Here is a 16,145-nt window from a genome sequence, read left to right as displayed (position 1 = left end):
GGAAGGGAGATTTCTTATACTTTCTTCCCTAAGAATAGTTATTTGAATATGAATACTTAAAATCTTTTCGTCTCTGACTTTGCCACTGTGTGACCTTGGCAAAGCCCTTGATTTTACATAATTTCCACATCAAAGTAAGGGATAATACCCTTTGCTTCTTATCTTAAAATATTAAGTGTTAAATAAGAAAAGTACGTATCAAAGTAGCTAAAATTACTATTTTGAAAAGATTTGCATTAGTGAAATTTGGTAGACAATTCAGCTAATGGTTATTTAGAGTCTAATGTGGTGAGGTAAAAAACTACACTTGATACTCATCTGTTTATACAACAGAACTATTCTGGTGATTAATTATAAAACATACCCCCAATGACAGTGTGCTAACATTATGTTCCCACAGAAGAAAGTTTTTGTATACTTGGGATTTTAGTTTTTGGGATAAATCTGGGGCATATTTGGAATAATAATGATATATATTTGAGCATTTGATAGCATGTTTAGAAATCAGTTTTTGTTTTGATGGCCTGCTTTGCCCTTAGTTTGTAAGCGATCAAGTGCTGCTAGTGCTAGGCATTAGTGAATAGATGAATGAGGTGTGATTTCTCTGTCACTCAAAGAATGTACAATCTGCAGATACCTTCATTGCTCCCAGGCCTTACATATCTTACAATTTTTGTCTTAGTACTCAGAGTAGATAAGTAGTGGCATTGGTACCTTCTAGTGTGTAAAAATTGTTTATTTCAGAGTACAAGATACTGTATTTTAGTAGTACTAGTGCAAAAACATCTCAGTCTGATTTTTAGATTTCATTTATTCATTAGCAAGTATTGACACCTATTATGTACCAGGTACTCTAGGCATCTGTGCTAAATTAGTGAACAAAGGTAAGACCCCTGTCTTTGTGGAGTTTTTATGTTCTAGTGTGACAGTCAACTATGAACTTAATAAATTATGTAATATGTTAAAAGATAACTGCTATGCAGGAAAATAGAGCAGGGTAAGGGGGATTATTATTGAGGCAAATGGGCATGGGCATATTGCTATTTTCAATAAGGTAGTTGTGGTCTCATAGAGAGATGACATTTAAACAAAGACTTGAAGGAAGTGAGTTGGCTATGCAGATATTTGGAAGGAGAATGTTCCCAATAAAAGAAATAGCCAGGAATGGGTCTGGGACCCATTGAGGAACATAAAGGAAGGCCTTGGAAGCAGTATAAGAGAGGACTAGAATAGTAAAAGATGAAGTTAGAGAGGAGAAGAACAAGATTATGGGAAGTTTTCATAGGATGATATAAAGACTTTGGTTTTTTTCTCAGAGTGAAATAGTCATTGCAAGATTCTGGATATGATCTGACTACAAGCTTGGCTGCTAGCTACTCTTATGACAGGTTGAGAACCTTAGCTTCGTATACCCGAGAGAATAGGAATTTGAGAGTCTAAACGTGTCTTATGCAAACCAGAAGCTAATGATTCTGTGTTCACACTCACTGAGCAGTTGGGTCTTCAGAGAGAAAAAAGTCCTGATACTTTCCAGGGTTCTTTGGTATAGATCAGCTTGCTTCTTGTTGTGGTGTCCCTCTTTTATCCTTAGATTTCAGCTTTCTGTGGTCTGTCAGTTTCCACTAGCTAATCTTTCCAACTTCATTGTTGTCTTCTCTTTTATTCTGTCATCTCCTGTCATTTTATTGGTTATTTTAGGAGAATAAAGAGAAGCAGTTTTTCAGTCGCTGTGTTGAAGCAGAAGACTAATAGCTTAAAAATTCATGTGCCAATGTGATTAGAAAATAACTGATACTTGCACTGAAACTTCACTTTCCATTGTGAAACATCTTGCCACAATTAATAGTAATAATGCTATTTTCATGAAACACAAATCAGTCCTTCAAAAATTTAAAACTTAAAGTACTCATGGCAGTAAAAAAAAATACATAATCACTTTCCTTGTATACATTGTTTAAAAGTATCTTACCTCACTTTTATAAAGCCCCCACTTTGAGTTACTGTCCTGGAGCAGTTTAGATTTAAGAGCCCCTTTCAGGGAATGGATTTGGACAAAATAGTGTGCTTGAGGAGTTAAGAACCGTGAATTACCTAAAGACAACGTATTTTGGTGGAAAGATCATGTAGTTAGGAAACTTGGATTTTGGCCCCATTTCTCTATGGCTCAATTTTAGACTTCAATAAATTATTTAATATTTTCATGCCTCCTCATTTGTGAAATAAGGGATTGCAGGTTAGATAATTTTTAAGTAGTTCTAAAAACCTTATGATACTTATGTCATTTTGGAAATTTTTAATGCTTATGTGGATAATTAATTTTTTTAATTTTTTTATGCAGGTTAATGGTGCAATGTAAGAAACCTTTAAAAATTTCTGATGAATTAGTGCAGCAATATCAAATTAAAAACCAGTATCTTTCAGCAATAGCATCTGATGCAGAACAAGAACCTAAAATTGATCCATATGCGTTTGTTGAAGGAGATGAGGAATTCCTTTTTCCTGATAAAAAAGATAGACAAAATAGTGAGAGAGAAGCTGGAAAAAAACACAAGGTAAGAGGAATCACAGTACACCAAAAGGTCACTGTTGATTTTGTAGCACTGCATATAGTAACACTCTTAGTACCACAATTATTTCACTTCTTTTGTCTTAGAATAGAAAGAGTAATCATTTATTTAGAAAAACGTATTTTTGGCCGGGTGTGGTGGCTCATGCCTGTAATCCCAGCACTTTGGGAGGCCGAGGCAGGCGGATCACGTGAGGACAGGAGTTCGAGACCAGCCTGGCCAACATAGTGAAACCCTGTCTCTAATAAAAATACAAAAAGTAGGTGAGTATGGTGGTGTGCGCCTATAATCCCAGCTATTCAGGAGGCTGAGGCAGGAGAATCATTTGAACCCAGGAGGCAGAGGTTGCAGTGAGCCGAGATCAGGCCACTGCACTCCAGCCTGGGTGAGAGAGCGAGACTCCCGTCTCAGAAAGAAAAAAAAGAAAAATGTATTTTTTTGAATGGGTAAATCAAGCACATGGTACCAATTATAGCTGATCTCCGATAATGAACGTATTTTGTTGTTTAAAAGTTTCTGGGTTGGATAAAGGGTATATTAAATTTTGCCATCATTGAAATCAGGACATTTAGGTAGGCTATTTTGACAGTGGTTTTAAAATATGTTGTAAATGAATTACCAGTTTTCAAAAATAAAATAGAATATACATCACTGAGTTTAAAAAATAATGTGCTATTTTTGAATATGTGATTCAGGAACTTACAGTGCACCTAAAAGTAAAAATGAAGTGCAAGTATATAGTATATATGAGAATTTGTTAAGAGTAAGATAACTTTGCTAAACAAAAATTATGTCTTAAATACAAAATACGAAAATTGGCCAGGACAGTGGCCCATGCTTGTAATCCAGCACTTTGGGAGGCTGAGGTGGGTGGATCACTAGGTCTGGAGTTCGAGAGCAGCCTGGCCAAGATGGTGAAACCCTGTCTCTACTAAAAATACAAAAATTAGCTGAGTGCGATGGCAGGCGCCTGTAATCCCAGCTACTTGGGAGGCTGAGGCAGGAGAATTCACTTGAACCCAGGGGGCAGAGGTTGCAGTGAGCCGAGATCATGCCACTGGGCTTTCGCCTGGTGACAGAGCAATACTCCGTCTCAAAAAAAAAAAAACAAAAACAAAAAACTGAAATCTGTAAAGTTGTGAAAAGGGTCCAATAATACGTGTGGGTTTTTTTTTTTTTTTTTTTTTTTGAGACAGAGTTTTACTCTTGTTGCCCAGGCTGGAGTGCAATGGTGTGATCTCCACTCACTGCAACCTTCGGCTCCCTGGTTCAGGTGATTCTCCTGCCTCAGCCTCCCTAGTAGCTGAGATTACAGGCTGTGCACCACCACGCCCGGCTAATTTTGTGTATTTTTAGTAGAGATGGGGTTTCTCCATGTTCATCAGCCTGGTCTTCAATTCCTGACCTCAAGTGATCTGCCCGCTTCGGCCTCCCAAAGCGTTGGGATTACAGGCATGAGCCACCGTGCCCAGCCCCCAGTAATACGTTTAATACAAAGAATTAGTTTCATATAGTTTTACTTAGCCCTACTATATGCCAGATACTTGAAATTTTGTCTTTTTAGAAGTATGAGAGTAGTGGTAGCTGGGAAGGCTGCAGGTGTAATAGAAAGAACATGAACTGGCCGGGCACAGTGGTGTCTCATGCCTATAATCCCAGCACTTTTGGAGGCCGAGGTGGGCGGATCACCTGAGTTCAGGAGAACGAGATCAGCCTGGCCAACATGGTGAAACCCCGTCTCTACTAAAAATACAAAAATTAGCCAGGTGTGGTGGTGCAAATGCCTGTAATCCCAGCTACTTTGGAGGCTGAGGCGGGAGAATCTCTTGAACCCAGGAGGGGTAGATTGCAGCAAGCCAAGATTATGCCACTGCACTCCAGCCTCGGCGACAGAGTGAGACTCTGTCTCAAAAAAAAAAAAAAAAAAAAAGAACATGGACTTTGGAATTTGACAGATTTAGGATAAAATTTCAGCTCTCACTACTTACCAGCCATATTTTCTGGGGCACATTAGAGTCTTTACTTTTTTATCTATAAAATAAACATACTACAGGCCAGGCATGGTGACTTACACCTATAATCCCAGCACTTTGGGAGGCTGAGGTGGGCGGATCACAGAGTCAAGAGATCGAGACCATCCTGGCCAATGTGGTGAAACCTCGTCTCTACTAAAAATACAAAAATTAGCTGGGCGTGGTGGCATGTGTCTGTAGTCCTAGCTGCTCGGGAAGCTAAGGCAGGAGAGTCGCTTGAACCTAGGAGGCAGAGGTTACAGTGAGCCGAGATCACGCCACTGTACTCCAGCCTGGTGATAGAGCGAGAATCCATCTCAAAAAAAAAAAAATAATAAGCATACTACTTACTTGTTAGCTATAAGAATCAGTGATTATGTTAAACACTTAGCTGGATGCCTGACACATAGCTCCTCAATAATTGGTAGATTTTATTGTTGGTAAATTATATATTTCAGCCTAACATGCAATATTTGTTTGCAGGTAGAAGATGGGACATCTAGTGTAACAGTGTTATCACATGAAGAAGATGCTATGTCATTATTTAGTCCCTCTATCAAGCAAGGTAAAACCTTTATTTCCTAATCAAAATATTGCTTTCCAGGATTGTTACTACAGACTGATCTGATATTTGTTGGACTTCTAATATTCCTTTTTGTATAATTCATTATGTTTCGTAAAAAGGAATCTTTCTTAAATGATGGATTTATTGGTTATCTTTTATTGGAAGAAGCAAGTTCAGGTGATAGAATTTGCGTTTTGAATTGTTGCAACCTCTTTCCTGTTTTTACATATAAAAATAGTTTTCCATTAAAAACTCAGTTTTATGTAATAGATTTCTCACACCCTTCTACTGGGAATTATGTGAAAGGAGGTAAAAGAATGAAGGCACATATTGACTGGAAAGTGATTGAGAAAGGCCATTGTTATACTATGCCAAGGCTATAGTTATACTATCCAGGAAAAACACACTTGAAAAAAATAGGAGAAAGATACAGATGTCCAGTTGGTTGACAGTAGAGTGTTTCATCATCATAACTCCAAGTGTTTGCTCTCTGAAGACAGTGCTTTCAAGCCTATAGCTATGGGGGTTACAATTAGAAGACTATCAGTTCTCTTCATACCTGTCTCCATTGTTTAAACTATTGAAAAATGGATCCGGGCATGGTGGCTTATGCCCGTAATCCCAGCACTTTGGGAGGCCAAGGTGGGTGGATCACTTGAGGTCAGGAGTTTGAGACCAGCCTGTCCAACATAGTGAAACACCATCCCTACTAAAAAATAACAAAAATTAGGCAGGGTGCAGTGGCTCACGCCTGTAATCTCAGCACTTTAGGAGGCCGTGGTGGGCAGATCATGAGGTCAAGAAATCGAGACCATCCTGGCCAACATGGTGAAACCCCGTCTTTACTGAAAAAATACAAAAATTAGCTGGACATGGAGGCACACGCCTGTAGTCCCAGCTACTTGGGAGGCTGAGGCAGGAGAATGCTCAAACCTGGGAGGCAGAGGTTGCAGTATGCTGAGATCATGTCACTGCACTCCAGCCTGTCAAGAGAGCGAGACTCTGTCTCCAACAAACAAACAAAAATTAGCCGGGCATGGTGATGCATGCCTGTAGTCCCAGCTACTTGGGAGGCTGAGGCAGGAGAATCTCATGAACCCAGGAGGTGGAGGTTGTGGTGAGCCAAGATGGGCTGGGTGCAATGGCTTACACCTGTAAGGCCGAGACAGGTGGATCACCTGAAGTCAGGAGTTCGAGACCAGCCTGGCCAACGTGGTGAAACCCCGTCTCTACTAAAAACATAAAAATAGGCCGGGCGCGGTGGCTCAAGCCTGTAATCCCAGCACTTTGGGAGGCCGAGACGGGCGAATCACCAGGTCAGGAGATCGAGACCATCCTGGCTAACACGGTGAAACCCCGTCTCTACTAAAAAAATACAAAAAAAACTAGCTGGGCGAGGTGGCGGGCGCCTGTAGTCCCAGCTACTCAGGAGGCTGAGGCAGGAGAATGGCGGGAACCCAGGAGGCGGAGCTTGCAGTGAGCTGAGATCCGGCCACTGCACTCCAGTCTGGGCGACAGAGCGAGACTCCGTCTCAAAAAATAAAAAAATAATAATAATAAAATAAAAACACAAAAATAAGTCATGTGTGGTGCCGGGTGCCTGTAATCCCAGCTACTGGGAGGATTAGGCAGGAGAATCTTTTGAACCCGAGAGGCAGAGGTTGCAGTGAGCGGAGATTGTGCCACTGCACTGCTGCCTGGGTGACAGAGCGAGACTCTGTCTCAATAAATAAATAAAAATTGAAAAATGATTTAGAATAAGCTCCACTATGATTGTGTTGTGACATAGAATAAATATGAGTAAAATGTTTTAAAGTTTTCACCTGTAAAATGAGGAGATAAGGTCATTGCCTACAGTCCTTCAGATCTAAAACCACAATTTCTAAATTAAACTTTGCTGGAATTGTGTTGTCATTTTCTTCCCACACACACAAGAGAGCTGTTCTGAGGCCACTAATTAACAAATATTTAGTTAACACCTGTTATATGTTGGTACTGTTTGGGTGTTGGGAATACAGTGGTGAAGACTCCACTTTGAATGTGTCTGACTTAAACTCCTTGTGAATGGAATAGAGAGACCTAGTATAGTAAATCATTTACAAAACCCATTTAACTTTTAAAGTAATTTTTTTTAATTGACAAGTAAAAATTGCATATATTTATGGTATACAACATGATGTTTTGGGGCGGGGTGTGTGTGTGTGTGTATATATATACATAGTATGCCAAAATATATATATTTACTTTTTTTAAAACATTTTACTCATATTCTGTGTCACAACACAATTATAGTTTATCTTCTTCTAAATCATTTTTTCAGTTATAATTTAAACAGTGGGGACTGATATGAGGAGAATTGTTAGTCTCCTATTATAACCTCACAACTATAAGCTTCAAGGTACTGTCAAGTCTTCAGTGAACAAACACTTGGAATTATTATTTTATATATATGTGTGTGTGTGTATATGTGTGTGTATATATATATAAGTGGAATGGGCAAATCAAGCTATTTAACATATGCATTACCTTACATATTTACCTTTTGTATGTGTATGTGGTGAGAATACTTAAAATGTACTTTCAGCGGCCAGGTGCGGTGGCTTAAGCCTGTAATCCCAGCACTTTGGGAGGCCGAGACGGGCGGATCGCGAGGTCAGGAGATCGAGACCATCCTGGCTAACACGGTGAAACCCTGTCTGTACTAAAAATACAAAAAATTAGCCGGGTGTGGTGGCACATGCCTGTAGTCCCAGCTACTCAGGAGGCTGAGGGAGGAAAATCGCTTGAATCCGGGAGACAGGTTGCAGTGGGCCGAGATCGCGCCATTGCACTCCAGCATGGGCGACAGAGTGAGACTGTCTAAAAAAAAGAAAAAAAAAGTTGGATTCATGGAAGTAGAAAGTAAAGTGGTGATTACCAGAGACGGGAGGTGGGAGAATGGTAGATGGCCAGAGGACACAAAATTTCAGTTGGGAGGAATAAGTTCAAGAGATCTATTGTAAATTGTGGTTACTACACTTAATAATAGATACTACATTTGAAAATTCAGAGTAGATTTTAAGTGTTCTCACCATAAAAAAAAAAAGTACCTGTATATGAGGTAATGAATACGTTCAGTAGCTTGATTTAGTCATTTCACAATACATACATTAAAAAAAAAAAAAAACAACTCAGAAACAAATTGGGTTATTTGGCCTACTTACCTATCCTGGGATATTCCCTAGCACTGGGCAAAGCATATTACTGACATTCTATTACATTTAATTTTTGGTGTTGAGGCACAGAGACATTAAGTAATTTGTCGAGGGTCATACTGTTAGTGGTGGAGCTGGGCTTCAGATTAAAGTCTGTCTGGCCCAAGAGGCAGCTCTTAATCATTGTTCTGTTCTTCCTTTACATTTCAGAAAGATAGAAAAATATAGGCCAGGTGAGATGGTCACACCTGTAATCCTACCACTTTGGGAAACAGAGGCAGGTGGATTGCTTGAGCCCAGGAGCTCAAGACCAGTCTGGGCAACATGGCGAAACCCCAACTCGAGGAAAAAAAAAAATTAACTGGGCATAGGGTCACGTTGCTGTAGTCCCAGCTACTGGGGTGGGAGGATTCCTTGAGCCCGAGAGGTCAAGGCTGCAGCGAGGTGTGGTTGCACCACTGCATTCTAGCCTGGTGGTGACAGAGCGAGACCCCGTCTCAAAAAAAAAAAAAAATTACAAATATGTGTGTGTATTTAATTCTGTTTTTCTAATGGCATTTATATTTTTGTTTCATGCATTAATTATTAGCTTACTTAGCTATTTTATGGATTACCTGACCTTATAGTGAGCTTCCTGGGAAAGATATAACCATTTATTTATAACTTTTTTTCTATAAAAACACTTTCTAGACTTTAAACAGTAAAGTACAATTTCTTGTTGCATAATCCCCTTATGACCTTAAAGTTATATGTCTGATTTAAACAGAATAGTACTTATGTGGTCAGTAGTAGCAGTTTTTTTTTTTTTTTTTTTTTTTTAAAAGACGGAGTCTCGCTCTGTCTCCCAGTCTGGAGTACAGTGGCTTGATCTCAGCTCACTGCAACCTTCGCCTCCCGGGTTCAAGCAATTCTCTGCCTCAGCCTCCCGAGTAGCTGGGATTACATGTGCCTACCATCACACTCGGCTAATTTTTGTATTTTTAGTAGAGATGGGGGTTTCACCATCTTGGCCAGGCTGGTCCTGAACTCCTGACCTCGTGATCCACGCTTCTTGGCCTCCCAAAGTGCTGGGATTATAGGTGTAGTAGTAGCAGTTTTAATTTTATTTTTCTGATTGACTTTTGTAGATGCTCCTCGCCCTGCTAGTCATGCCCGTCCTCCATCAACAAGTTTGATTTATGACTCAGACCTGGCTGTCTCTTTTACCGACCTTGATAATCTCTTCAATTCTGATGAAGATGAACTAACAGTGAGTATCTCATTAATGAACGGATTATAGTTTGTTTTCCTTGATTTTATTTATTTTTATTTTTTAGAAGTGATTTGTGAGTTCAATACTATGTTTTAGCCCTGAACAATAGGAAATATTTTATAGTAAAATCTCATTCATTGATTTCTTTTTTAAATCTCATGTTTGAGTAGTCTTGCCATAATGTCACCTATAAACTTTGAGGGTTTTGTTTCTCATTTTGTTTTTACATTAGGAGGACACATGATTAACCTTAATTTGAGCTCTGCCATATGTTCTATTTTGCAGTTTTAGGAAGCAGAATTATTTTCCTATTTGATTCTGCAGTTTGAGAAATGACCCTGGAATTTACTCATTCAGAGAACACATAAATAATTGACATTATTTACTTTGTCAATTTATTAAGGAATACCGGTTCTTTTGAATTTGTTTTGCATCACAGCTATTATTATAAGACAGATACATGATATAACAAAGAGGAAAAAATAATATTTAATGTTTAACACCCATTTGCAGAAAAAAGTGAATATAAAAGAAATTAAAGCTTAAAATGAGATTCCTTAGAATGTCAAGTCTCTGTCAAATTAATGAGTTGGGTGCTGCATTATCATAAAAGGGAATTCCTTTTCATCTGCATAAAGGTAGCTTGGAAACTTCTATGGTACATTTGGTCTTTCTTTTTTTTTTTTTTTGGAGACGGAGTCTCGTTCTGTCACCCAGGCTGGAGTGCAGTGGCCGGATCTCAGCTCACTGCAAGCTCTGCCTCCTGGGTTTATGCCATTCTCCTGCCTCAGCCTCCCGAGTAGCTGGGACTACAGGCGCCCGCCACCTCGCCCGGCTAGTTTTTTGTATTTTTTAGTAGAGACGGGGTTTCACCATGTTAGCCAGGATGGCCTCGATCTCCTGACCTCGTGATCCGCCCGTCTCGGCCTCCCAAAGTGCTGGGATTACAGGCTTGAGCCACCGCGCCCGGCCTCATTTGGTCTTTCTTTTACTGTATAATATGCGTTTAGTCCTCTCTCAACATATATGTCTATATGTGTATATGTGTGTGTGTACATATACATACATATGCTGCAGGTACATAAACTTTTACTGTATATCCCATAATGTAGTACATTTTAGGGTACCCTTTACTAGGCAATATATCCTTGAATGCTTTGGCACATTCATACGTTCTCCCTACTACCATTTCTGTATCAGCTGTGGTTCTCTGAGATAAAAAGGTAGTAGTCAGAACGTGGTCTACTTATTAATATTTATCACAAACTGTCTAACAGAAGACATGGAACTAATGTTAGCTCTGAAAACATTGGTAAGAGCTTGGAGATAGTAAAACTTGTTTGTTCAATGTATGAAAATTAAGAACCCTATTGCTTTGTCATTAGATCTTCTGAAGTTTGTACTTAGTTTTACCTTTTAACAGTATTTTTGCAGGAGTAAGGAGACTATTAAAACAAGGTAAAAGTATAAGAATTTTGATAGGTGGGTGATTAATTATATACAAAACTTTAATATATTCAACTTAAGGAGACAAATGCTTTGCAAGTATCTTTTACCAAAAAGCATTTCTAATGTTAATTACTACTTCTTATTGCAAGTTTTCTTATTTTTATTTATTTTAAGACAGGCTCTTGCTCTGTTGCCCATGCTGGAGTGCAGTAGTGCAATCCCGGCTCACTGCAACCTCTGCCTCCCAGGCTCAAGCAATTCTTCTGCCTCAGCCTCCTGCAATTCTTGTGCCTCAGCCTCCCGAGTAACTGGAATTACAGGCATGCCCCACCAGGCCCGGCTAATTTTTTGTATTTTTAGTAGAGGTGAGGTTTCACCATGTTGACCAGGCTGGTCTCGAACTCCTGGCCTCAAATTTTTTCATCTGCCTGCCTCAGCCTCCCAAAGTGCTGGTATTACAGGTGTAAGCTACCACGTCCGGCCTCTTATTTTTGGTTTTAAGTTAAGGTTAACCTTACTTCTGTATATTTTGAAAGTATTGGTCATTTTCATTGGAAGAACTTTTTCTTTTTAATTTGGAGGCTTACCAAATAAATATTACCAAATAAATAAGTATGAAGTCAGTGATGATCTAAGAAATGTATTATGTCTTTCAACACTAGTATGTATTTGGCTGTATCACAGATTCAAAATATTACTTTTAATGAATGGGCTTTACTGTTAAGTTATATCTGAATGATTACTATTTTGAGATCACATTGGATGTAAAATTTTAGATAAATATGCTTTTTTTAAATAGCCTGGATCTAAAAAATCAGCGAATGGATCAGATGATAAAGCCAGCTGCAAGGAATCAAAGACAGGAAATCTGGACCCGTTATCTTGCATAAGTAAGCTTCCCTCATCTGTGCTCGTGATAAATTTGCAAACTTAATCTCAACAAAGCTCCCCACTCCCTTTGTTTTAAACACAGATTCACCTATTTTTAGTCATGTTAAAATGTATGTTTTTATTAAATATAGGCACTGCAGATCTTCATAAAATGTATCCTACACCACCATCATTGGAGCAACATATTATGGGATTTTCCCCAATGAATATGAATAATAAAGAATATGGTAGTATGGATACAACACCTGGAGGAACTGTTCTAGAAGGAAATAGTTCTAGTATAGGAGCACAGTTCAAAATTGAGGTTGATGAGGGACTCTGTAGTCCCAAACCTTCTGAAATTAAAGTAAGTATGTTTTTTCTAGAAAAATAATTCACTTCCTGTATTTTCTTATAGGATTAGTTTATTGCTATAGTTAAAAATTATTTCATAGTGGTTGCAGTTTTGTAGCTAAGTTGAGGACTGAATTGTTGTGTCACTATTAAGAATGCATTTAAGAAAATAATAGAATTGTATTTACATTTTATTCTGTTTAAAGAAGGGAAAAAAGGTCCAGAGCCTGTTTGAGGTTTTTGTTTATTTTCCCCCCCAGAAGATAAGATACTGAAAACCTACCATCTTTATATTGTAGGATTTTTCTTATGTCTATAAGCCTGAAAATTGTCAAATTCTAGTGGGATGTTCCATGTTTGCACCTCTAAAAACTCTACCAAGCCAATATCTGCCCCCTATCAAATTGCCAGAAGAGTGTATTTACCGTCAGAGTTGGACTGTTGGAAAATTGGAATTGCTTTCTTCAGGGTCTGCAATGCCATTCATCAAAGAGGGGTATGATTTATGTTGTTATAATAGTATATGAATGCTTATACAGCTTTAATTTTTTTCATAGATTTACTTGGTATGCCGGAAAAAGAAAATTGGTTTTTGAAAATTCTAAAAATTATTTCTGGTTAATCAATTATAGTGATTGGCTGGGAGCAGTGGCTCACACCTGTAATTCCAACACTTTGGGAGGCCAAGGCAGGCATATCCCTTGAGGTCAGGAGTTTGAGATGAGCCTGACCAACATGGAAAACCTCGTCTCTACTAAAAATACAAAAATTAGCCAAGCGTGGTGGTGTGCCTGTAGTCTCAGCTACTTGGGAGACTGAGGCACAAGAATGGCTTGAACCTAGGAGGCACACGTTAGAGGGAGGCACACGTTGCAGGGAGCTGAGATTGCACCAGTGCACTCCAGCCTGGGCAACAGAGTGAGACTTCGTCTCAAAAAAAAAAAAAAAAAAAAAAAAAAAAGGCTAATTGGGTATGGTTAAACTATTAGGAAACCTAAGACTATTATGCTGGATTTGTATTCAGAAGCACCTTTTCTTTTGGGCTGCAATTTTAAATTGCTTCCATTTTTACATTTGCCATATTTTCCACACGTGTCACATTTTAACATCTCTGACTTTGTCCGTTTCAACTCAAGGCTGAGAGAAATCTGAATTTGAGATGTCTTGTAAGTGGTAGCATCTTAAAATTACCATTTTTCCCTTTTTACACATGAGCATCTCTAAAATCATTTTTTTAAAATCATTTTTCTTTTACAGTCAGTAGCATCTTAGAATCAAGGAAATATACGTATTTCTAGTAAACAAAATTTATAGATAGTAAATATGGATGTCTAGGTGTGCATTAGTGTATACAGTACTTATTAATGATTTTTGAACTTGTTGATTGATCTTTAGTCCACAACAGTCACTTAGAGTAGATATGTTAACCAGAAATAAAAATTGACTGTTCTTGTAATTCTTGCAATACTTGTCCTTTCATAATTTTCTATGTAATTGAAAAACATTTGGGACGTTTTTAGTTGTATTTCATGTTACTAATATGTTCCTTTATATATGTATTTGATTTTCTTTTACCTGGTGATGATAGTGATGGAAGTAATATGGATCAAGAATATGGCCCTGCTTATACACCTCAAACTCATACTTCTTTTGGGATGCCTCCTAGCAGTGCACCTCCTAGTAACAGCGGAGCAGGAATTCTTCCTTCTCCATCCACCCCTCGGTTTCCAACTCCAAGGACTCCAAGGACTCCTCGAACTCCTCGTGGAGCTGGTGGACCTGCTAGTGCTCAAGGTTCAGTCAAATACGAAAATTCAGACTTGTATTCACCAGCTTCTACCCCATCTACATGCAGACCCCTTAATTCTGTTGAACCTGCAACTGTCCCTTCCATCCCTGAAGCACACAGTCTTTATGTAAACCTCATCCTTTCAGAATCAGTTATGAATTTGTTTAAAGACTGTAACTTTGATAGTTGTTGCATCTGTGTCTGCAACATGAATATCAAGGGTGCCGATGTTGGAGTTTACATTCCAGATCCAACGCAGGAAGCACAGTATAGGTGTACCTGTGGCTTCAGTGCTATCATGAATAGAAAATTTGGAAACAGTTCAGGATTATTTCTTGAAGATGAACTAGATATCATAGGACGCAATACAGACTGTGGCAAAGAAGCAGAAAAACGTTTTGAAGCTCTCAGGGGTACCTCTGCTGAACATGTTAATGGAGGACTAAAGGAATCTGAAAAATTATCTGATGATTTGATATTATTGCTACAAGATCAGTGCACTAATTTATTTTCACCCTTTGGAGCAGCAGACCAAGATCCTTTTTCTAAAAGTGGTGTAATTAGCAATTGGGTACGTGTTGAAGAGCGTGACTGTTGCAATGACTGCTACCTTGCATTAGAACATGGGCGTCAATTCATGGATAACATGTCAGGAGGAAAAGTTGATGAAGCACTTGTGAAAAGTTCATGCTTATACCCCTGGTCCAAAAGAAATGGTAAGTATGCTAATAAAATACTTTTTTGTTTGCTTATTTCACTTTAGTTGTATGACTTTGCTTTTCATTCTTAGGAAAAAGTAATAAAGGCAATTACCCGTGTAGCAAATAAAGACATTTAAAGTTGGACTTAAAACTCTTTTAAGGATGATGTTTTTAAAGGGTGAATTTCTTAGCAGTTTAGTTTAATTTCACCAATAAAAGTATGGTTATTATAAATCTGTAATTATATACTTATGTAGGAATATGAAAGGCACATTGTATATATTAGCATAACATTGCTAATGGTCTGCTTTATTCAACATTCTTTCGCTCATTAAGTATTTACTGGGCACCTTATATGTGCCAGGTGTTAGCCTAGGTTCACTGTTGAACAAAGCACACATATTCTTTGCCCTTTTTGAATCTATAATTTAGTGGAGAAAATAGGAAATAAACAAAAAAGCTTATAATAGTAAGAAGTAATTTGGAGAAAAAGCAGAGTAAAAGAGTAGATAAAAGACACGTATGTACTATTTTAGATGTATGGTCAGATAAGATACTGAGGAGATAGCATTTGGGCAAACTCCTACATAAAGTAGAATATGAGCTATGTAGTTAGATGAGGAAAGAGTGTTTCAGGCAGCGCAAACACCCTGAGGGAGTATTTTGCTTTTACGAGTTTGAGGAACATTAAGGTGACTGATGTTGCTGGAATGCTTTGGGTGATAGGGAGACTGGAAGGAGATGAAATTTAAGAGGTAGCCATTCACCAGCATCATTTAGAGTCTTATACACCATGTAAGGCCTTTGTGGTTTGTACTAAATGTGATGGGAACCTATTGAACAGTTTTGACAAGGGGAGTAACATGATCTTTATTTTGATTGTTTTTTAAGAGATTTCTCAGCCTGGCACAGTGGCTCATGCCTGTAATCCCAGCACTTTGGGAGGCCGAGGGAGGCGGATCACCTGAGGTCAGGAGTTCGAGACCAGCCTGACCAACATAGTGAAATCCTATCTTTACTGAAAATATAAAATTAGCTGGGCTTGGTGGCGGGCACGTGTAATCCCAGCTACTTGGGAGGCTGAGGCAGGAGAAGTACTTGAACCTGGGAGGCGGAAGTTGCAGTGAGCCAAGATTGCGCTATTGCACTCCAGCCTGGGCAACAAGAGTGAAATTCCCATCTAAAAAAAAAAAAAAAAAAAAAAAAAATGGCCGGGCGCGGTGGCTCACGTCTCTTATCCCAGCACTTTGGGAGACTGAAGTGGGCAGATCATGAGGTCAGGAGTTCGAGACCAGCCTGCCCAATATGGTGAAACCCCATCTCTACTAAAAATACAAAAATTAGCCAGTGTGGTGGGGTGTGCCTGTGGTCCCAGCTGCTCAGGTGGCCGAG

General features: G+C 38.8%; 1 protein-coding gene across 2 annotated transcripts in view; it reads left to right on the top strand.

Moving 5' to 3' along the window:
• MED13 (mediator complex subunit 13) overlaps positions 1-16,145 on the top strand; it is a 127,438-nt gene that overhangs the window by 71,432 nt on the left and 39,861 nt on the right. For both annotated transcript variants that reach the window (XM_030923087.1, XM_030923086.1), the window contains exons 10-16: positions 2,339-2,552; positions 5,063-5,144; positions 9,466-9,587; positions 11,839-11,929; positions 12,062-12,276; positions 12,563-12,759; positions 13,852-14,768. In XM_030923087.1, the coding sequence (XP_030778947.1) occupies positions 2,339-2,552; positions 5,063-5,144; positions 9,466-9,587; positions 11,839-11,929; positions 12,062-12,276; positions 12,563-12,759; positions 13,852-14,768 (1,838 nt within the window). The remainder of the gene's footprint in view (positions 1-2,338; positions 2,553-5,062; positions 5,145-9,465; positions 9,588-11,838; positions 11,930-12,061; positions 12,277-12,562; positions 12,760-13,851; positions 14,769-16,145) is intronic.

This window comes from Rhinopithecus roxellana, chromosome 19 (assembly GCF_007565055.1).
Source record: "Rhinopithecus roxellana isolate Shanxi Qingling chromosome 19, ASM756505v1, whole genome shotgun sequence".
Taxonomy (NCBI): Eukaryota; Metazoa; Chordata; class Mammalia; order Primates; family Cercopithecidae; genus Rhinopithecus; species Rhinopithecus roxellana.
Note: the sequence above shows the minus strand (reverse complement) of the source record. Positions and strands in the feature narration are given on the sequence as shown.